The sequence below is a fragment of the Eulemur rufifrons genome, chromosome 30 (assembly GCF_041146395.1).
Source record: "Eulemur rufifrons isolate Redbay chromosome 30, OSU_ERuf_1, whole genome shotgun sequence".
NCBI classification, from domain to species: Eukaryota; Metazoa; Chordata; class Mammalia; order Primates; family Lemuridae; genus Eulemur; species Eulemur rufifrons.
Window position 1 is genome coordinate 124838356 of NC_091012.1, and position 23292 is coordinate 124861647.

The 23292-nt window shown below is 40.3% G+C and overlaps 1 protein-coding gene across 1 annotated transcript in view; it reads right to left on the reverse strand.

Moving 5' to 3' along the window:
• C30HXorf58 (chromosome 30 CXorf58 homolog) overlaps positions 1–23292 on the reverse strand; it is a 46006-nt gene that overhangs the window by 17671 nt on the left and 5043 nt on the right. Inside the window, exons 5-8 of the mRNA XM_069464312.1 lie at positions 21961–22055; positions 17824–17935; positions 9988–10119; positions 363–592 (exon numbers count right to left, since the gene is read on the reverse strand). Of these exons, the coding sequence (XP_069320413.1) occupies positions 363–592; positions 9988–10119; positions 17824–17935; positions 21961–22055 (569 nt within the window). The remainder of the gene's footprint in view (positions 1–362; positions 593–9987; positions 10120–17823; positions 17936–21960; positions 22056–23292) is intronic.

The window sequence follows — 23292 nt, forward strand, 5'->3', positions numbered from 1 at the left end:
CACTTAAAAGGTAACCATGCTGGCCCAAGGCTCCACTTCCATCTGCACTGTCTCTGTGCCCACTACCTGCTCTAATTAAAGAGTTGCCAGCATTTCTACTCTACTGTTGTACATTTTTTATATTTCCTGTGGCAGCCTCCAGCTACACTGAGCTGCCTGTCTGGTGGTACAAGTTATCTCCCCAAGTACCAATTGTCCTTTTTGTTAGTGCTCTGTTTACAAAGTTGCATAAGTTTTGAGCAATCTGCCCCAACTCTGTTTTTCCCATATGTCCTATTATTATCTTTAGTGAGCTATCTGGCAGAATGTGAACATTTTCAGATATGCCCCTAGTATTGTAACCTCAATGAAAGATCTTTTACCTCATCTCAGAAACAATCCGTAGCTGGCGCTGACGCATCTCTTCTGTTTTTGGTCTCTTTACCAGATACTTCATTTCTTTTTGTAGACGGTTTGAGATTACTCCAGACTCTGCATAATCAACTATGTCATACATTATCATTGTCCTGGGAATGTTTTCTAGGCTTAATTTTCGCCAGTGGTTATTTCTGCCACCAGAAGAAGTAGGAATCTTATCCAGAAGACTGGAATACTGTATGGAAAAAACAATTAAGAATGATTGGTTGCAGGGCCAGGTGCAGTGACTCACACCTATAATCTCAGCACTTTGGGAAGCCGAGATGAGAGGATTGCTTGAGGCCAGGAGTTTGAGACCAGCCTAGGCAACATAGTGAGACCTTGTCTCTACAATCAATCAATCAATCAATCAGTTAACCAATTAGCTGGGCATGGTGGCAAATCCCTGTAGTCCCAGCTACTTGGGAGGCTAAGGCAGGTGGATTGCTTGAGCCTAGGAGTTCAAGGCTACAGTGTAGGCCGGGCGCGGTGGCTCACGCCTGTAATCCTAGCACTCTGGGAGGCCGAGGCGGGTGGATCACTCAAGGTCAGGAGTTCGAGACCAGCCTGAGCAAGAGCGAGACCCCCGTCTCTACTAAAAATAGAAAGAAATTATATGGACAACTAAAATTATATATATAGAAAAATTAGCCGGGCATGGTGGCGCATGCCTGTAGTCCCAGCTACTCGGGAGGCTGAGGCAGTAGGATCGCTTGAGTCCAGGAGTTTGAGGTTGCTGTGAGCTAGGCTGACGCCATGGCACTCACTCTAGCCTGGGCAACAAAGTGAGACTCTGTCTCAAAAAAAAAAAAAAAAAAAAAAAAGGCTACAGTGTGCTATGATTGTGCCAGTACACCCCAGCCTGGGTGACAGAGTGAGACTCTGTCTTTAAAAAAAAGAAATGAATGATTGGTTGTAGGTGCCCTAAAATGTTTTAAGGACACATTTCCCAAGGCTCCACTCAAATGTCACTTCATCCAAAAGGCATTCCTTAATCTCATCTCTGAACTTTATGGGAATCTCTCTTCTATGCCTCTTATTACTGACTACTCAATGTTTTAGTTACCTGTCTATGTCTTAGCTCCCTTACTGGAAGGCAGGATCCATGTCACAGAGTATCATGCACATAGTATCACACTCACTAAATATTTATTTAATGCATAATCATTTTCATGGCAAATATAACTCAGATAATATTAAACTCAGGTGGATCTAAAAATTAATGATAATAGCTATGTGTTCTCCATACCTGGTAGTACTTGTTTATTACATGCTTGGGTTGAAAGGACATTTGCACAAACCTTTTTAGAAATAATGAGTTCATCTCTGGTGCTAAGTGGAGAATTTCACTATTTTCATTTGGAGTGTTTGTAGAAATCCTACTTTTCTTTTTTCCAATTTAAAATATCCAATTAGGAATTTAAAAATACAAATATATATAATGAATTTAACATTATAAATGTTCATTTAAGAGCTAGAGATAGGCCAGGAGGAGCTACAATGCTAGCAAACAGAATAATAGCAAGGTCTTTAGAGTATATTACATACTCACACTCTCATGCACACACACATTCACACACATATACACACAGGCAGTCCTCCTTTTGCACCATTCAGGCATGCGTGAATTTTGATCAACACTATTTAGTTGAATAATACCAGTCCCCCAACAACACAGTTGCCATTTCAGTTGCAGAGCATAACTGTCAGCAACTGCATAAAGTACAAACTCTGCTGCTAGCTCTTCGGTCCATAGATCACTGCATAAATGATAGATGTGCATCATAATTAGTGACAAATCATGACGTTTCTTCCAAAGTCTGTCATTGATTGATCACTGTGAATCTGTTATTCAGTTCACACACAGACAGCAAAGTATGTAGCTGTGTTGCCTCTTTGTCTCCCAGTAATAAACCCATGTGCCATTCTATAAAAATGAAAACTTGAAAGAGGGAATTGGCTAGCAAAGAAACAGAAAGTGGTAACACTGGAAGTGAAATTGGAATCAAACATAAATGGAGTTCTAGAAGAAATAGGTGACTGTGGGAATGCTGACACCGCCATCATTCAAGACACTGCAGATGTGCAGCTAGAGGAACCTGGTGAGGGTGAACCTACCAACATAAATGAGGAAAGAGGCTATAATGAAAATGATGAAGCCTTCCCAGAGGAAGTGATGCTGGCCAAAAAAAACTTCGCATTGAAGGAACTCTCAAGATATTTCACAACATTCAAAGTGCAAAGAATAAAATGTTGGCAGCTGATCCAAACTTAAAAAGAAATATGACAATTCACCAAGACACAGAAAAGATGCTTGCTCCATATTTTAAGTTATATGAGAAGAAGAAGAAGGCAAGCACTGTAGCACTGTTCAAATTACTCTTCATAGGTTGTTTTTTTTTTCACAGCTTTATTGAGATTCACATACCACACAATTCACCCATTTAAAGTGTATAATTCAAGGCTGGGTGCGGTGGCTCACGCCCGTAATCCTAGCACTCTGGGAGGCTGAGGCGGGCAGATCGTTTGAGCTCAGGAGTCTGAGACCAGCCTGAGCAAGAGTGAGACCCCGTGTCTACTAAAAATAGAAAGAAATTAGCTGAAAAACTAAAAATATATATAGAAAAAATTAGCCGGGCATGGTGGCGCATGCCTGTAGTCCCAGCTACTCGGGAGGCTGAGGCAGGAGGATTGCTTGAGCCCAGGAGTTTGAGGTTGCTGTGAGCTAGGCTGACGCCACGGCACTCTAGTCTGGGCAACAGAGTAAGACGCTGTCTCAAAAAACAAAAAAATTAAAGTGTATAATTCAATGGTTTTCAGTATATTCATAGTTGGTAAGTTTTTTTGCAAAGAAGCAAAACATTTTAATTCTCAATGTTTCTAATGTTTTAAATCATGGTGTACTAAATGTGTTGGTTTTTTTTCCTTTCATTTTCCTTTGTATTTATAACAGATATAAGAGAATTTTTAATATTTTGACAAAAAAGTTTGTTTTTTGGGTTTTTTTAGAGATGGTTTTGTTGTGTTGCCCAAGCTGGTCTCAAACTCCTGGGCTTAAGTGACCCTCCTCTCTTAGCCTCCTGAGCAGCTGGGACTACAGACAAAATTTTTTTAAAGTCTCAGGACAATCATAATTTTCCCCACTAACTATTAAGCTTGCTTTGCATAGTTTCAACTTGCATGGTCATTTTTATGGTCCTGTACTACCATGCAAAGTAAGATTGCCTATATATTTTATTTCCCAAGAGTGGAGCAGTAAAATGGGTAAACATCTCGGATCTGCCAATGATCTGCTCTGCCACATATTAGCTGTGTGACCTTGGGCAACTTTTTTTGAGTCTTGGTAAACATCATTTTTCTCCTCTGTAAAAAGGTCACATAATTTACAAACCTGAAGATTAAAGGAGATAATATGTATGTAAAGAGCTAAAAACATACCCATATAAGGACTCAATAAACGTCAGCAATTGTCTTATCTCTCTCCTTCAGTATGTCTATCTGGAGACTTGTCTCTCTGACGCTAATCCTTGACGTGTTCACAATCTGCAAGTCTGTGATCTGTGTCCTTAGCTGAGACAGTTGGCATCTGAGGCTCTACTTATTTCCTGCTAAAATTCCCTAAACTCATAGATTAAGGCTCTGAAACGAAGAAAACACAATTGGGAGTCTCTAAGGCACTGCATTAATTTTATGTTTCACACTGAAGCAACTCAGTGAATAGTTAGGGCCACATACAGGCATACCTTAGAGAGATTGCAGGTTCCATTCCAGACCACCACAATAAACTAAATATCCCAAATAAAGCGAGTCCCACTCATTTTTTGGCTTCCCAGTGCATGTAAAAGTTATATTTACATTATACTGTAGTCTGTTAAGTGTACAATAGCATTATACCTAAAAAAATGCACATACTTTAATTAAAAATACTTTATTGCTAAAACTGCTAATAATCATCTGAGCCTTCAGTAAGTCTTAATCTTTTTGCTGGTGGAGGGTCTTGCCTCGATGCTGATGGCTGCTGACTGATCAGGGTGGTGGTTGCTGAAGGCTGGGGTGGCTATGACAATTTCTTAAAATGAGACAACAATGGTCGGGCGCAGTGGCTCATGCCTATAATCCTAGCACTCTGGGAGGCCGAGGCAGGAGGATCATTTGAGCTCAGGAGTTCGAGACCAGCCTGAGCAAAAGTGAGACTTTGTATCTACTAAAAACAGAAAAATTAGCAGGGCGTGGTGGCATGCACCTGTAATCCCAGCTACTCGAGAGACTGAGGCAGGAGGAGTGCTTAAGCCCCAGAGTCTGAGGTTGCAGTTGAGTAGTGAGACTCTGCCTCAAAAAAAAAAAAAAAAGAAAAGAAAAAGAAAAAAAAAAAAAGAGAGACAACAATGAAGTTTACCGAATCGACTGACACTTCCTTTCATAAAAGATTTCCCATTTCTCTATAGTATGCAATGCTGTTTGGTAGCATTTTACCCACAGAACTTCTTTCAATATTGTAGTCAGTCCTCTCCAATCCTGCCACAGCTTTATAAACTAAGTTTATGTACTATTCTATTTTTTTAAAATTTTTTTTTTTTTTTTTTTGAGACAGAGTCTCACTCTGTTGCCCAGGCTAGAGTGAGTGCCGTGGCGTCAGCCTAGCTCACAGCAACCTCAAACTCCTGAGCTCAAGGGATCCTCCTGTCTCAGCCTCCCGAGTAGCTGGGACTACAGGCATGCACCACCATGCCCGGCTAATTTTTTCTATATATATTTTTAGCTGTCCATATAATTTCTTTCTATTTTTAGTAGAGATGGGGTCTCGCTCTTGCTCAGGCTGGTCTCGAACTCCTGAGCTCAAACGATCCGCCCACCTCGGCCTCCCAGAGTGCTAGGATTACAGGCGTGAGCCACCGCGCCCGGCCTTAAATTTTTTATTTTAATAGATTTGGGGGTACAAATGGTTTTTTGTTACATGGATGAATTGTATAGTGGAGAAGTCTAGGCTTTTAGTGTACCCGTCACTTGAGTAGTGTGCACTGTACTCAATAGGTCATTTTTCATCCCATATCCCTGCCCATCTGACCCTCCCCAGTTTATGTACTATTTTAAATCCTTTGTTGGCATTTCAAAAATGCTCACAGTATCTTCACCAGGAGTAGATTCTATCTCAAGAAAGTACTTTCTATCCTCATCCGTAAGAAGCAACTCCTTATGCATTCAAGTTTTATCATGAGATTGCAGCAATTCAGTCACATCTTCAGGCTCCACTCCCAATTCTAGTTCTCTTGCTATTTCCACCACATCTTCAGTGACTTCCTCCACTAAAGTCTTGAATCCCTCAAAGTCATCCATGAGGGTTGGAATCAACTTCTTCCAAACTCCTCTTAACGTTGATATTTTTACCTCCTCTCATGAATCATGAACGTTCTCAACGGCATCTAGAATGGTGAATCCCTTCCAGAGGGTTTTCAATTTACTTTGCCCACATCCATCAGAGGAATCACTATCTATGGCAGCAACAACCTTATGAAAGGTGTTTATTAAATATTTAATAGTAAGACTTGAAAGTTAAAATTACTCCTTGATCCATGGACTGCAGAACAGAAGTTGTGCTAGCAGGCCTGAAAACAACATCGATCTCCTTGTACATCTCCATCAGCTCTTGGGTGACCAGGTGTATTGTCAATGAGCAGTAATATTTTGAAAGGAATCTTTTTTCCTGAGAAGTAGGTCTTAACGATGGGCTTAAAATATTCTGTAAACCATGTTGTAAACAGATGTGCTGTCATTCAGGCTTTGCTGTTCCATTTACAGAGCACAGGTAGAGTAGATTTAGCATAATTCTTAAGGGCCCTAGGATTTTCAGAATGGTAAATGAGCACTGGCTTACAGTCACCAGCTCCATTAGCCCCTAACAAGAGAGTTAGTTTGTCCTTTGAAGCTTTGAAGCTAGGCATTGACTTCTTCTTCTAAGTTATGAAAGTTGTATGTGGCATCTTCTTCCAATAGAAGGCTGTTTCATATACATTGAAAATCTGTTGTTTAGTGTAGCCACCTTAATCAATGATCTTAGATTAGATCTTTTGGATAACTTGCTGCAGCTTCTACATCAGCACTTGCTGCTTCTCCTTGCACTTTTATGTTATGGAGATGGCTTCTTTCCTTAAACCTGATGAACCATCCTCTGTTAGCTTCAAACATTTTTTCTGGGCCGGGCACAGCGGCTCACGCCTGTAATCCTAGCACTCTGGGAGGCCGAGGCTGGAGGATGGCTCAAGGTCAGGAGTTCGAGACCAGCCTGAGCAAGAGCGAGACCCTGTCTCTACCAAAAATAGAAAGAAATGATCTGGACAGCTAAAAATATATATAGAAAAAAGTTAGCCGGGCATGGTGGCACATGCCGGTAGTCTCAGCTACTCGGGAGGCTGAGGCAGAAGGATTGCTTGAGCTCAGGAGTTTGAGGCTGCTGTGAGCTAGGCTGACACCACAGCACTCTAGCCTGGGCGACAAAGCGAGACTCTGTCTCAAACAAACAAACAAACAAACAAAAAACCCCCACAGTTTTTCTGCAGCTTCCTCATCTCTTTCAGCCTTCATAGAATTGAAGAGAGCTAAGGTCTTGCTCTGGATTAGGTTCTGGCTTAAGGGAATGTTGTGGCTGGTTTGATCGTCTATCTAGGCCACTAAAACTTTCTCTGTCTCAGCGATAAGGCTGTTTTGCTTTTTTTATCATTTGTGTGTTCACTGGAGTAACACTTTTAATTTCCTGCACGAATGTTTCCTTTGCATTCACAACTTTGTTAACCATTTGGTGCAAGAGGCCTAGCCTTTGGCCTAACCCAGCTTTCAACATGCCTTCCTCACTAAGCTTAGTCATTTCTAGCTTTTGATTTAAAGTGAGAGACAGGTGACTCTTCCTTTCACTTGAACACTCAGAGGTCACTATACAGTCATTAATTGGCCTAATTTCAATATTTTTGTGTCTCAGGGAGTAGGGAGTCCAGAGGAGAGAGATGGGGAATGGCTGGTCAGTGGAGCAGTTAGAACACACATAATATTTATCGGTTAAGTTTGCCATCTTATTTGGGCACAGTTCATAGTGCTCCAAAATATTTATAATAGTAACGTCAAAGATCACTGATCACAGATCACCATAACAGATATAATAATAATGAAAAGGTTTGAAATGTTGCAAGAATTCCCAAAATTTAACACAGAGACACAAAGTGAGCACATGCTGTGGGAAAAATAGCACTGACAGACTAGCTTGATACAGAGTTGCCACAAACCTTCAATTTGTAAAAAATGCAGTATCTGCAAAGTGCAATAAAGTGAAGCTCAATAAAACTAAGATGCCTGTATATTATTACTATGAGCTAGAATTTTGGGATCCTTTGTTTCTTTGGAACTTGCAAATTGGGGGTAATAGTATTAATAGTACCTGCCTCTTTGGGTTGTTATGAGAATAAAAGGAGTTAGTGTTACAGAGTCTGCATTTGCTATTATTATTTTTCAGGTATCTAGTTTAATTTCCCTGATTCAGCACTTCTCTCCATCCAATTATGCAAACCAGAAACCTAGGGGCCATGCTGAATACCTTCCCTTAGCTTCCCCCCGCCCCTCCGCCCCCCAAGTCTGTCACCAAGGCCCACTGCTTTTATTCTCCAATTATCTCTTGTGTCTCCAGACTCACAGCCCTTAATCAAGCTACCACCATTTCTCCTGGAATACTGCAGAAGCCTCTGAACTAGTAGAGGCCTCTGGCTGCTCTCTAATCTGTTCTCTACACTGCAGCCAGGAGGGATCTCTTCACTCATTAGATTAAATGACTTCCTTCCTTCCTTCCTTCCTTGCCTCCCTCCCTCCCTCCCTCCTTCCCTCCTTCCTTCCTTCGACAAGGTCTCGCTCTGTCACCCAAGCTGGAGTGCAGTGGCATGATCATAGCTCACTGTAACCTCAAACTCCTGGGCTCAAGTGATCCTCCTACCTCAGCCTCCCAAGTAGCCAGGACTACAAGCATGTGCCACCATGCCCATATAATTTTTTTTTTTTTTTTAGAGACAGGGCCTCACTATGTTGCCCAGGCTGGTCTCAAACTCTTGGCCTCAAATAATCCTCCCACCTCAGCCTCCCAGAGTGCTGAGATTACAGGTGTGAGCCACTGTGCCCAACCCCACCTCACTTCTTAAAACACCATACCAGCTTCTCATTGTGTGGAGAATAAAGGAAAAAAATAAACATCTTACTATGGCCTTAAGCCCTGCATGTTGTTCTCTTGCCAGCCCTTCAGCCTGACTCCATACCACACCCTCCGTGCTCTCACTTCTCCAGCTCCCCAAACCTGCTTTCAGGCCCTACAGCTCCTCCAGCCACAGAGCCTTTGCCTGGGTTGTGCCACCTGCTCATCCCCAGACGGGGCTCAGTCAGCACTGCCTGCGGAAGGCTGTGACTCACACTGTTGACTGCCTACCCAACAGGGATTGTGTGTCCATTTCCCACTTCTCCCTTGCTCACGGAGCCCTGATTTTTTTTTTTTCAGGTATGGAACAGCAATATGCTCAGGGAAGGAGGGTCCCAGCATATGAACCATGATTGTTCTAAATCAAATGTGGGAAGTGATCCCAATTCCCTGATTGGTTCAGGGGAGCAGGTGATCCAGTTCTGATCAATGGGACCTGACAGGAAGTCTGCTGGGGGCTTCTGGGAAAGATTTTCCTTCTTGAGATAAAGAGAGAAAGATGCTAGGAGTCCACTTCTTCCTGCTTTTGAATAGAGCTGATGTGATAGTCATCTTTTTTACCATGTGAAGGAAGCCAAGAGGACTGAAGAGAAGGTGACCCAGACCTTGATGTCCCTGAGCTGCTGAGTTAGCTAGCCCAGGAACCACCTACGCTATGACTTCTTGTGTAAGAAAGAACAATAAATGGCCTTTATTGTTTAAGCCTCCTGTGGTTGGGAATATTGTTATTTGTAGCAGAAAGCATCCAAACAACAAGAGAACCCTTCTGTACTAGGTCAAATCCCCATCATGCACTTTTTTAGCACCATGTAGTTATTTTGATGTTTTGATTATTTTTTTTTAGATAAAATTTATACAATGTAACATTTACCATTTTAAAGTGGTTTTTTAATATATTTACAATGTTGTACAACCATCACTACCTATCAATACTTCAGAACATTTGCATCACCCGAAAAAGAAACCCCATATTCCTTAGCTATCATGCCCCAGACACAAAAAGCCACATATTACATGATTTCATTCATATGAAATATCCAGACTAGGCAAATCCACAGAGATGAAAAGCAGACTTGTGGTTCGCAGGGGCTGGGTGGATGGAGGAATGGGGAATGGCTGCTCACTGGATGCAGGGTTTCCTTTTAGGGTAACAAAAAGGTTCTGGAACTAGATGGTAGTGATGATTGCACAATACTGTGAATGTACTTAATGCCACTAAATTGTATACTTTAAAATAGTTAAAATGGTAAATTTTATGTTATATGTATTTTACCACAATAAAAAAATGTATATAGTTCTTTCATCTTGGAGGATAGGGTCAGGAATGCTTAGTTTGTTTGTTTTTCAACATCTAAATCTAAATCCCTTACCTGCATATAATCTTGCATGGTGACAATATCTATTTCATCAGTTATTTTTAACTTCTGGAAAAGACGTACATCTTCCAAAACTTGATGATAAAATTTATTTTTCCCCATCATTTTGTAAGCATCAACAACTGCCTACAAAGAGAAGAGGAAACAGACTTTAAAAATAGTAGCATTAATTATCAGCACACTTTACATATTTTTTCTGACAAATACATCAAATATTGTTCTTTTCTATTAGCAGCTTGCTAGAAGATTCAATAGAAAGGCTGCATTTACAAAGAGAAAATTATATAGGGATTTTTAAATCACTTAAAATTTGTTTCCACAGCCATATCTACATAGCTTTAAAATGTAGCTAGAAGAGTAGCTGAGTCCACAATCCTCAGAGAACCATAGTTTTAAAATGATTGAATTTTTTCCCTTAAAAAATATTCTTTTTCTTAAAAAAAAAAACTATAACATCATTTGTGCTGTCAATGCAGAGAAAACTTATTTGGTGATTAAATGGGTTGCCCTAGGAACTATAATGAAAGGTGTTACTGGAACCACCTCTCTTTATACATCGCCCCAAATGGAAACATGTACATTTCAGATTGCTCAGGCCTTCCTCCTCTTCAGACTTCATTCTCAGAAGCCAAAGAGTAGCAAATAAAGGGTTTTCCTCCCCTCTCCCAAATGTCAACATTTTTTACTCAAGGAAAGCACCTGAGAGGTCAGAGACAGAAGAATCACAGAAAATATGGAGGCTCAGATCCTATCTGGCCCAATTTGCACCTACCTATCCTGTGCTAAGAGCTACACGTACACTGTGAGTAGAGACTTAGGTACTCTGCACCCCCCACAAGTATGTGCTGATCTTATATAATGGATCTGTGTTTCTGGCCACAAAGGGTATGCTTATGCAGAAGGAAGCTGGCGTAAAAGAAAATTCAAATATTTTTTGATTCCAGATCAGTTTTTGTTTTCCCTCATATCTCAGAACGTGATATTTATGAAAGTATGGGAACTCTGTGTTACAACGCTGATACGAGGATGTAAAAGAGTGGTTGAGGCCAGGCATGGTGGCTCACATCTGTAATGCTAGCACTCTGGGCATCCGAGGCCGGAGGATCACTTGAGCTCAGGAGTTTGAGACCAGCCTGAGCAACAGAGTGAGACCTGGTCTCCACAAAAAATAGAAAAATTAACCGAGTGTGATGGCATGTGCCTGTAGTCCTGGCTACTGGGGAGGCTGAGGCAGGAGGATTGCTTCAGCCCAGGAGTTTGAGGTTGCAGTGAGCTATGATGATGCCATTCACTGCACTCTAGCCCAGGCGACAAAAAGAGACTGTCTCAAAAAAAAAAAAAAGAAGTGGTTGAGACAGGATTAAAACTCAGAATCTATCTATCTATTTATTTATTTAGAGATAGGGTCTTACTCTGTCACACAGGCTGGAGTGCAGTGGCGCTATCATAGCTCACTGTAACCTCAAACTCCTGGGCTCAAGCGATCCTCCTGCCTCAGCCTCTAGAGTAGCTAAGACTACAGGTGTGTGCTACGTCCGGGTAAGTTTTTTCTATTTTTAGTAGAGACGGGGTCTCACTCTTGTTCAGGCTGGTCTCGAACTCCTGGCCTCAAGTGATCCTCCCACCTTGGCTTCCCAGCGTGCCGAGATTACACATGTCAGCCACCATGCCCAGCCAGAATCTCTGTTCTTTTTACTTAACACACAAAACAACAGCAAGCCTAAATGTGTTTTCTATTCCAATTCTCACTTTTGTTATCCAGAATATTCCTTTATTTTTTTAAATTCCAAAGCTTAGAAGATCACAGACACATATGGAAAATGTAAAAGGAAGAAAATATTCAAATGGTTGTAGTTTTATACCTAATGCATTCAACTGAAGGGAGAGAAATAGTTTACTAAAAATGTGACATGGACCCTTCCTTTAAGTAGTAGATCATTTTTGCTTTCCATTTCATTAATTCCTTTATACATTATGCATCTAAAGAAAAGATAGTATTGGCACATCTCTCCATTATGCTTTCTTGCAGTTAATTTCCTGTGGGTTCTAATTAATCAGCCCCACAGTGACACTAAAGGTAAAAACAAATAATGGTATACAGAACAGGTATGGAGACCATATAATTTCTGCTTTAGGAATTTCTATAGCCATAACTATATTTTACTTTAGCTCAAGTTACTTAAAAAAGGTACTTGTCAATTCCTCCCTATAGTGCCTCACTCAGCCACCACCAACAATGTCTCCAAACCCTCATTTCCTTATTTGTACAGTGCCTTAGCTGTGTGGCTGAGCTGTGTCTCGCCCATTCAGGTCCCTCAGCCAAAGAAAAACATGCCTGGCAGCATAGGGCAAGCTCTCTGTCCACTTATGAGAGGAGTTTGAAAAAGGTTTGCCATCCAATGACCAAGATGTTCTTTCTCAGACATATGCGATCTATGGCCAGGTTCAGGAAAGTCCTTCTTTTTTTTTTTTTTTTTTTAAGACAGAGTCTCACTCTGTTGCCCGGGCTAGAGTGAGTGCCGTGGCGTCAGCCTAGCTCACAGCAACCTCAAACTCCTGGGCTCAAGCGATCCTCCTGCCTCAGCCTCCCGAGTAGCTGGGACTACAGGCATGCACCACTATGCCCGGCTAATTTTTTCTATATATATTTTTAGCTGCCCATATAATTTCTTTCTATTTTTAGTAGAGATGGGGTCTCGCTCTTGCTCAGGCTGGTCTCGAACTCCTGAGCTCAAACGATCCGCCCACCTCGGCCTCCCAGAGTGCTAGGATTACAGGCGTGAGCCACCGCGCCCGGCCAGGAAAGTCCTTCTTGATAGGAAGCGATAAGAAAGAAGAGCCTAGCACCAGGAGAAAAGGAAGGGCAAAAACTAGGCAAGGAAGCCAGGATACCAGCCAATCAGAGGATTTAAAAGGTAAGTTCCATTCTCAGTGGGTGATTCAAAGGGTCAAAGAGAGGCATCTCTAAATCTGACACTTCCCCTGATACTCAGCATGTCTATGGCCAGAAGCCCCCACAGCCCTGTGGCTACTTGCTGGCCTAGATCCACGCTTTGGCTTGTAAAGCTTCTCTAATATCTTAAGCCACTTCCCCATTCCTGCTGGAAATTGTCATTCATGAAGGTAGTAATAACCGTTATCCCTGCATTGGAACAGTTTCTTGGTTGGAACAGTTCAATTACATACAGGCTCAATAAATAAAACCACCATAAGAGCTGGGGTTGTTGCAACCTCAAAATGTGCACAGTACAGTGGAAACACAAGGGGTTCAAGTCTCAGTTATGCCCCTGACAAGTCTCTCCAAATTCCAGCTTCCTCATAGGCAAAATGGGAAAAACACGTACCTCACCAGAGTTATTGGAGGGCCATATAAGAGAATGTGTATGCTGGTGTTTAGCATAGTTCCTGACTCTCAGGAGTGGTTAAGAGCATGGGCTTTGGAGTTAGGCTGACCAGACCTCAGTTCCTTCACTTTCTAGTTGTGAGACCTTAGGCAAGTTATTCAGTCTTTTTAAAATGAACATAATAACAGAAAATACATTACAGTGGTTATGAGAATTAAATACAATAACATACATAAAATCTTTAAGATCATACTTGACAGAAAGTGCTCAATAAGGGTAGCTATTATTAATAATAATGTTTTTCTTTTTTATATAAATGTTCAGTCCTCAAAAGGACAGGGATTTTAGCCAGGCGCAGTGGCTCGTGCCTGTAATCCCAGCTACTTGGGAGGCTGAGGCGGGAGGATCTCTTGAGGCCAGAAGTTCAAGATCAGCCTGGGTAACATAGTGTGATTCTATCTCAAAAAAAAAAAAAAAACAGAAAAAAAAGAGATTTTCAACTTAAAATAACAGTTGCTGAATATTAATGGTTAAGACTTATCCATTACCAGCTGGGCGCGTTGGCTCTCGCCTGTAATACTAGCACTCTGGGAGGCCGAGGCGGGTGCATCATTTGAGCTCAGGAGTCCGAGACCAGTCTGAGCAAAAGCGAGACCCTGTCTCTAGTAACAACAATAACAACAACAACAACAACAAAATAGAAAGAAATTATATGGACAACTAAAAATATATATAGAAAAAATTAGCCGGGCATGGTGGCGCATGCCTGTAGTCCCAGCTACTTGGGAGGCTGAGGCAGGAGGATCGCTTGAACTCAGGAGTTTGAGGTTGCTGTGAGCTAGGCTGACATCATAGCACTCTAGCCTGGGAAACAGAGCGAGACTCTGTCTCAAAAAAAAAAAAAAAAAAAAAGACTTATCCATTACCCAGAGGTATTCCAGGCCTCCATTGCGGGGAGGTACCTTTAGGGCAGTGCTTTCAAACTGTATTGTGCCTAGGATCAGCTGGGGGCCTTGGTAAAATGCAGATGCTGACTCAGTGGGTCTAGGAAGGGGCCTGAGATTCTGCATTCTTAACAAGCTGTAGCACTAGACCACACTTTGAGTAGCAAGGCTTTAGAACATTCTCTGGTAGACCAATGATAGTGACAATCCTCTGTAAATAAGCATCATTCAGAAAATAGATCATCAAAGTAGGCAACTAAAATGAGATTTCTTTTTCTACACCTTGCTATCCAACTGTTCTAGCACCATCTGAATTGTACTGGCACTTTTGATGAAAACCAATTGATCAGACCCATGTGTGGGTCTGTTTCTGAAGTCTCTAGTCTCTCCTTTGATCTGTGTTTATCTTTATGTCATCACCACACTGTTAGGATCACTGTAGGTTTGTAAGTCTTCTTCTTTTTTTTTTTGAGACAGGGTCTCACTCTGTTGTCCAAGCAGTGGTGTCATCATAGTTCACACTACAACCTCGAACTTATGGCTAGGTTCAATCGATCCTCTGGCCTCAGCCTCCCAAAGTGCTATAAATAGAGGCATGAGCCACCACACCCAGCCTGTAAGTCTTGAAATTGGGTAGGGTAAATCTGTGGTCCCCAACCCCCAGGCCATGGCCTGACACTGGGACCATGGCCTGTTAGGAACTGGGCCTCAAATCACTGCCTGAGCTCTGCCTCCCCGCCCCCCACCCTCGTGGAAAAATTGTCTTCCATGAAACTTAGGAACCAGGGTGAGCAAGCCAAGCTTCATCTGTATCTACAGTTGCTCCCAATAGCTTGCATCACCACCTGAGCTCCACCTCCCCCCTGCTCCCACCCTGTCAGTGGAAAAATTGTCTTCCATGAAACCAGTCCCTGGTGCCAAAAAGATTGGGGACACCTTGCATAAATCCTGTAACTCTGTTCTTCTCCAGAGTTGTTTAGGCTATTCTATATCATTTCACTCGTTTTTGCTTTTTGCTTTTTGTGAATTCATGAGAAATGCAGTTAGAAAATAAGGAAATGAAACTAGAAATGGAAATAAGAAGAGGGAAAAGATGGAACAAAACAAAAAGTCTGTAAAATTCCCCCTCCTTTAGAAGTGAACTTAGACTAAACATCTGAATGGACTAAAACCAACTCATTTCTTTCATATTAAGAAGTAAACTTAGGCCGGGCGCGGTGGCTCACGCCTGTAATCCTAGCTCTCTGGGAGGCCGAGGTGGGCGGATCGTTTGAGCTCAGGAGTTCGAGACCAGCCTGAGCAAGAGCGAGAGGTTGCTGTGAGCTAGGCTGACGCCACGGCATTCACTCTAGCCCGGGCAACAAAGTGAGACTCTGTCTCAAAAAAAAAAAAAAAAAAAAAGTAAACTTAGAAAAGTTGGATCAGTTTGCTAAAGACACAATACCTATGTTCAAAGAGCAAAGGAGTTGAGTAAGCTTAGAGTGATAAAAATTCCACTTTTATAAGTTTTCTATCAACCACAAATCCAAGTGTAATCAGAGTTTGTTTTGAAGCTGAACTAAAGGAGAAAAGGAACCCTAAACTATTCTCTTCAAGTTGGGTATGTTCTGATCATTTAAAACCCATTATAATGTTTAGTGAAAAGTTCAAGCTGAATAAATAGTATGATCACATTTTTATACTAAGAACAAACAAAATTTAAAAATCTCTTTGAGTATATATTTTAATGGGAAAAAATGAAGGATACACAGCAAACTAGTAACTATGATTACCCCAGGAGAGTAAGTTTTTATACAGTATTATGAGTTTTAATATACACACAGTGATTTACAGTCACTGCCTCTAAGGTTCTCATTTGCTCAGGCTCGGGCACAGCACAATGGCTGGCAGGAGCAGACCCAGGAGAATTTCAGTTCCTGGAAAAACCCTAGTATATAACCTCAGAAAAGAAAGAACTGATGATATTTTATAGGGGAAACTATAAGCTTATTCTGTAGATAACTGTGGCATGAATTTATCCCCCAAATGTAGGATAAACATATATTTTCACATTTGAAGTCAATCTATATAAATATTAATGTTTTTGAAACACCATTTTCCATAATGAAAGCATGTAATCCATTTGACACATTGATGAAAGAAAGTTAAATTTTCTGCAATATGGCCTGAGAATACAGAGAAAAGCAGTCCCTTCCCCCCTCCTTTTTTAGAGACAGGGTCTCACTCTGTTGCCCAGGCAATAGCTTATTATAGCTCACTGCAGCCTCAAACTCCTGGGCTCAAGTGATCCTCCTGCCTTGGCCTCCCAAAGTGCTAGGATTACAGGTGTGAGCCACTGCACCCAGCCCCCTTTTCCTTTTCTAATATTCCTGAGAGTCAATGCTGCACATGCAGGATCTCATCAGAAACTGCCAGGCTGTGTGGTCTTCTTTCCTGCAAATGTGCTAGAACTCGTGATTTTATTTTTTTTAATTTTTATTTATTTATTTATTTTGAGACAGAGTCTCACTCTGTTGCTCAGGCTAGAGTGCCGTGGTGTCAGCCTAGCTCACAGCAACCTCAAACTCCTAGGCTCAAGCGATCCTCCTGCCTCAGCCTCCCCAGTAGCTGGGACTATAGGTATATCGCCACCCTGTCCAGCTAATTTTTTCTCTATGTATTTTTAGTTGTCCATATAATTTCTTTCTATTTTTAGTAGAGATGGGGTCTCGCTCTTGCTCAGGCTGGTCTCAAACTCCTGAGCTCAAACGATCCACCCACCTCGGCCTCCCAGAGTGCTAGGATTACAGGCGTGAGCCACCATGTCCGGCCCTAGAACTCATGATTTTAAATGGGCCATACTTTCTGTGTAAAATATTTCCAGAAGGGGGATCTTGCTGGGGTTACAGGAAAATAACCTTTGATATATGGTTTATAAAAGACTAAATATAAGAATATCCACCTTTTTACTCAATTATAGTCATGTATAAGGGTCAAAGGGGTAAAAATCTCTGCTGTAGATCCTTGTTATTAAAAGTGTGGTGTATGGACCAGCAGCAGTGACACCATTTTAACAAGATCCCTGGGTGATTCCTATGCTGTAGACACAATTATGCTGAATATTCATGAAACTTAAAAGTATTATGAGAATTCATAAAAAAGAATAAATATTTTAAAAGTTCATCTTCAATAGCATAGTCCAGCACATTTTTTCTAAATGCGCTACCAGAATCAAGGAAACAATAAAATTCCATTAAAACAAATAAAATTGTATTAAATGTTCTGCATAATTTAAAAGCCCTAACCAATAGGCCACTTTAGTCCATTATTAACAGACCAAAATTTTAATACAAAGAAAAAGGATGGATATTTTCTAGAGCCTTATACAAGTAATTTGTTCCAAAAATTTTTTTACTTTGACACATGGTACTTAAAAAAACACTGCTGCCTGGTGGGCTATTTAATAACAAAATAACTTTGTCTGTATACTTTGAATGCAATTCAAGTACTACATATATGTTAAGAAGGTAAATTAACATAAAATGTACATCGTGAAGCATTACCTCACTTGATGGCTTTAATAAATTTCTTCCGCTAAAATACTTGTAACCATGGCCTTCGGTATGAAGAAAAATTTTAAACACGATGAAAGGTGGAAATGTTTCACCACTAAATCTGAAATAAAGATCAAAAATTAGTAACTTGGTATCACATTTTGGGCTCAGTTACTTCTCCCCCTTATACTTAAGATAGTTCAGATAGTTTCTTGCATATAGGGTAAAGGCTATAAAGAGCATATAAGTTCTTTATGAACTTATACGAAATGGATTGCAGAGGATGAAAGACCCAAATTTTTGTGTGCTCACAACTATCCTCATACCTGTGTCAGACTGGACACAGAATGAGAGATGAGAGCTACTCTTATGGCAACTTTCAGTCAAAGATTCATGCCTTAGTCCAGGGTTGGGGAACCTGCAGCCTTCAAGGCCACATGTAGCCTTCTAGGTCCTTACGTGCAGCCTTTTGACTGAATCCAAATTTTACAGAAAAAATCCTTTTATTTTTATTAATACATTTTTGTCTTTTATATTTTTAAAATGAAGGTATTTAAAATACCAAAGAATAAAATAAGTTCCAATGAAATAATCCTCCCAGATTGAACATTAGTAAGCCCTAAGGGCTAAATTGATGGCTGATACACTCATGATTTAGTTCTAACTTCCCCCACCTGACTGACACCAGTACCGCACAAGGCTGGTTGGCGAGAGTTTATGGGGGTTGAGTATGCCAGTCTGTTATCAGCTTTTGACAGTGGTGCACTGTGCATCTGTTTGAAGTGGAATTTGTGAATAGTTGCACAGCTTGTCAGGATTTTTTAATTCTGTTTGCTTAACAGCCCATCATGTCAAAGAAGACCAAGAGAATGCTGAAGGAAGAAAACAGATTTTTAAATGAGGATTGGGAATTGCAATATTATTTCTGCTAAAGATAAGATAATTTGCTTGCTTTGTGATACTGAAATATCAACATTAAAGAGATTCAATACTCATCAGCATTACAACACTCATAAGGACCACAAATATTTTAAATTAGAGGGAGAGGCACAAAAGGTTATATTGCAGAAATTAAAAGATAAAAAGCAAAAGCAAAGACAATTCTTTCAAGCAGCAATAAGACCTGGAAATGATGCCACTGAAGCAACTTATCAAGTAGCTTATATACTTCGGAAAAAAGGGAAGCCATTCAGTGATGTAGAAATTGTGAAAGAATGCATTGTTAAAGTTGTAGGATGCTTAGACCCCAATAACATTTCAAAGTACAAACAACTTCCTCTTTCAAGGAGAAGCATAACTGATCAGCACCATGAATTAGCCTTCAACTTAACAACTTCATGCAATACCTCAAAAGGAAAATATATATTATTCAATCGCTTTGGATGAATTGACTGATACTACTGACTCAGCCGCAGGTTTTATACTTCATTCGGGTCATAACAGAAGATTTTCTCAGGTACAAAGTGTTACTCACTTTGGGCACTCTTGTGAACAGAACACCAGGAATAGATATCTTCAACAACTTGAAGTTGCACTGAATTTGGTAAATTTAGTGAGTGTATGTACAGACAGTACACCTTCCATGACAGGAAAACATGAAGGGTTTATTGCACAGGTAAAAAAAAAAAAGGTATTAACAGATCCAGATGCTCTCATTTCTTTTCATTGTGTCTTGCATCAGCAAAATATCTGTGCTAAAGCCACAGTTTTAAGTGACACTGCAACAAGTTACAAGTATTGTTAACTATATTCATGCAAATGCAACACAGTATAACATGCTAAAGTTTAACAATGAGATATTCAGTGTGGAGTTGCTGTGTGCTGGCTATCACAAGGACAGGTGTTAGCTCAAATTTTATCTCTGTGAGAACATATAGTTAAATTTTATGAAGAACAGAATCAGCAATGTGAATTATTTAAAGAAGATTCCTGTAGGAATGCAGCATATCTGTGTGATATCATGTCAAATCAAATGACTTGAATATTTCTTTGCAAGGTAAAACTAAGTCTATATATGATACATGGCAAAAAATCCAAGCATTTCAAAAAAAACTATCTTTTTTCAAAATACTTCTTTTTCAAAAGGAAATTGTGGATGAACATTTTCCCTAGTTAGTAAAGGTCACTGATGAGCAGGATGAAATATGGGAATCATTTGAAGAATACGCAGCTGTTATAGACCTATTAATTGGAGAATACAATGAAAGGTTCTCTTGAGCCTAAGAAATATTGATTTATAGAAATGCCCCCTGTATTTTTAGAGACAGATATGATTTCAGAAGTCAAGCAAGGCTTTGCCCTAAAGGAAAATGTAAACGTTTTTGTTCGCATATCAAAAGCTGCCTCGCCTCAGGAGGGCGTCTCAATGGTCAGTAGCAGCTGTTTTCCAAGGCGACGCTGCAATCCGGGCCTATGGCTCTGACCTGTTTTTTTTTTTTTTTTTTTTTTTTTTTTTTTTTTTTTGAGACAGAGTCTCACTCTGTTGCCCAGGCTAGAGTGAGTGCCGTGGCGTCAGCCTAGCTCACAGCAACCTCAAACTCCTGAGCTCAAGCGATCCTCCTGTCTCAGCCTCCCGAGTAGCTGGGACTACAAGCATGCGCCACCATGCCCGGCTAATTTTTTCTATATATATTTTTAGCTGTCCATATAATTTCTTTCTATTTTTAGTAGAGATGGGGTCTCGCTCTTGCTCAGGCTGGACTCGAACTCCTGAGCTCAAACGATCCGCCCACCTCGGCCTCCCAGAGTGCTAGGATTACAGGCGTGAGCCACCGCGCCCGGCCTCTGACCTGTTTTGAAAGACAAAGCAGGTCTTGCCTAGAGCCATGGGATGCCGGAGCTGATCAACAGAGACAGGCCACCGGCAATGAGAGCAGATCATAAGATATGCTGCCTGAGCCGGCGGAACCATGTGGTTAAAGTAAATAGCATAAGGGACAGCTCATGCTTGACTTCTAAAATCTCTGTTCTAATACGCAATAACCAGAGCCACGATGTCTCTGTTTTTGCTAAAGTAATAGCCTTATCATAAAACTTAGAAGTTTGCTCTAAGAAGATTTTATAACTCATTGTTCACCTAGATAGACTTAGTTGAAGGATTTGTAGTAGCCTTTCAGAAGACTTTGACCCTAAACCAAACTACCTATCATTATGTAAATCCCGTTACCCTTGGCAACTGAAAACCTGTACCTGTGCTATAAGTATCTGTGTAAAACTTCAGTCTGGGTTGCATTTCCGAGGGAAGAGATGTAACCTGGGCACCCTGCTTTATCTATCTTCATAAATCTTTATAAACTATATCTTTGGCTCTGTGCATTATTTTTATTTCTGTTTCCTACTATTTTTTCATCCTTTGCAATGACCCCTGTCTGAGGGACCCGAACTTTTGTGGGGAGCGTAGCTAACTCCCCACAAGGTTCATTGACTTTGAGAATCATGACATCACACTCAAGTTAGCATTTCAGCCTCACCTAATTGATATCATCAAGGCACCTAAAGAACTACAGATGGAATTGATTGAGCTCTCAGTAGATGACATTGTAGTCATTGTTTGATGCTAAGATCCAATTGAAAAATGGAAAAATGCAGAATACCCATGCCTTCAGCAACATGCCTGAAAATGCTTTCTTGGTTTTCAACCACTTATTGCTTCAAATCTAAATTCTACTACTTAACCCAAATCAAGACACCCTTAAGGTCACAAATGACTGATACCCATCTACAGGATCAACTGAAACTGTGGACCTCCATGCTGCAACCAAACACCCAAAGGCTTTCCAACAAAAAGCAGACACAACAAAGTCATTAAAAGGTTAGTTAATTTTAAAATTAAAGAGTTTTCAGTTTTTGAAATTATTATGTATACAGTAGTTAGATTTTTACAATGTAATGTACATTTTTAAGTATATCTAATTGAAGTTTCTTGAATGTGGCCTTATTTGATTACAGCTAAATTAATGCAGCCTTCCAACATGAAAAGGTTCCCACCCTTGCCTTAGTCTCTTCACATAACAAATGTAAATAAGGACAACACATTTACTTTGTAATTGCATCTTGAGAAATTTTGAAGATTAGAAAAATACATTTCTAAGATTTCTTCATATTAACTAAGTACTTCTTGAGAATAAATCAGCATAGACACATTACCTGAATCTGACTTTACACTTCATGCTAGGATCTTTAACAAGCTTAGCCTCTAAGGGGTTTATTTTCTTCAGTATTTCATATGTCACATAGAATTCCTGAAATAGATGACAGTGCTGTAAATGGATAGTGGTACCCTGCCCAGACATAATTTACAGACTATGACAGAGACAGCATAGTAAAGTGAACAGTATACTGGATTTGGAGTTCTGCAGAGGTGGGTTCTTGTCTTGGGTCCTCCACTTATCATCTGTGTAGCTAGCTTTGAGTCAGTTACTTAATCTTTCTGGGATCTAAGTTTGGGTATCTGTCCCTTCTTGAGATTGCAGGCACTGTTCTTTCCCTATGACAACACTTTTCACAATATATTGTAATTACTTATAAACTTGTCTGTGCCTCCTACTAGACTGTAAGCTTCACGAAGGTAGGGGCAGTATCTTTCTTCTGCACCTTTTATTCAAATAGGATAATATTCTTCATACTTTCCTGTGCTTGCCTTTTTCACTAATGAGCTATCTTGGTTATCTTCCTAGCATCTAGAACAGTACCTGGAACACAGCAGATGATTAACAAGTATTTGATGTTTAATGAATCACTGTAACATGAGGATGATAATAGTAGTAAGTTACTAGCTTTTAAGCACCACATACTATGTTTGGTGCCTTATATACATAACCTCATTTAATCCTTTTTTTTTTTTTTTGAGATGAGTTCTCACTATTGCCCAGGCTCATCTTGAACTCTTGCGCTCAAGCGGTCCTCCCGCCTCAGCCTCCTAAGGAGCTGGGATGACAGGCATGTGCCACTGCACCCAGGTAGTTTTTTTCAAAAAATTTTTAGAGATCATTTAATCCTTCTAATAGCGATATTATTAGAATATTATCATTCCCATTTTACAAACGAGAAGGCTGAGGCTCAGGGAGTTTTTGTAGCTTATACAAAGGTATAAAGGTAGTAAATGAGGAAGCCAGAATTCAAACTTAGTTCTGTCTGACTCTAAAGCCCCCCACTATTTCCCCCAAACAACCCCACCCAACCTTTATGCTTATGATAATCACATAAAAATGTATCTACTGGACTTTTAAAAGGACAAAGCATTATTAATGTAAGATATTAACTTGAAGCATTACAACAGACTGTTATCTGTTCTATTACTAAAGGAGTCTAAAATTACAACGAAACCAGTATTATGATAATTAAATACAAGTTCCATATTCAAAGACAATGGACAATGAATCTGAAATGTCAAGAGTTTACCTGGGTGGGTTTTCTCTGACATATTTTGCTTTTACTGACGTTAGAAATGGGTCTGCGGATCAGATGTTGAAGAAGTGT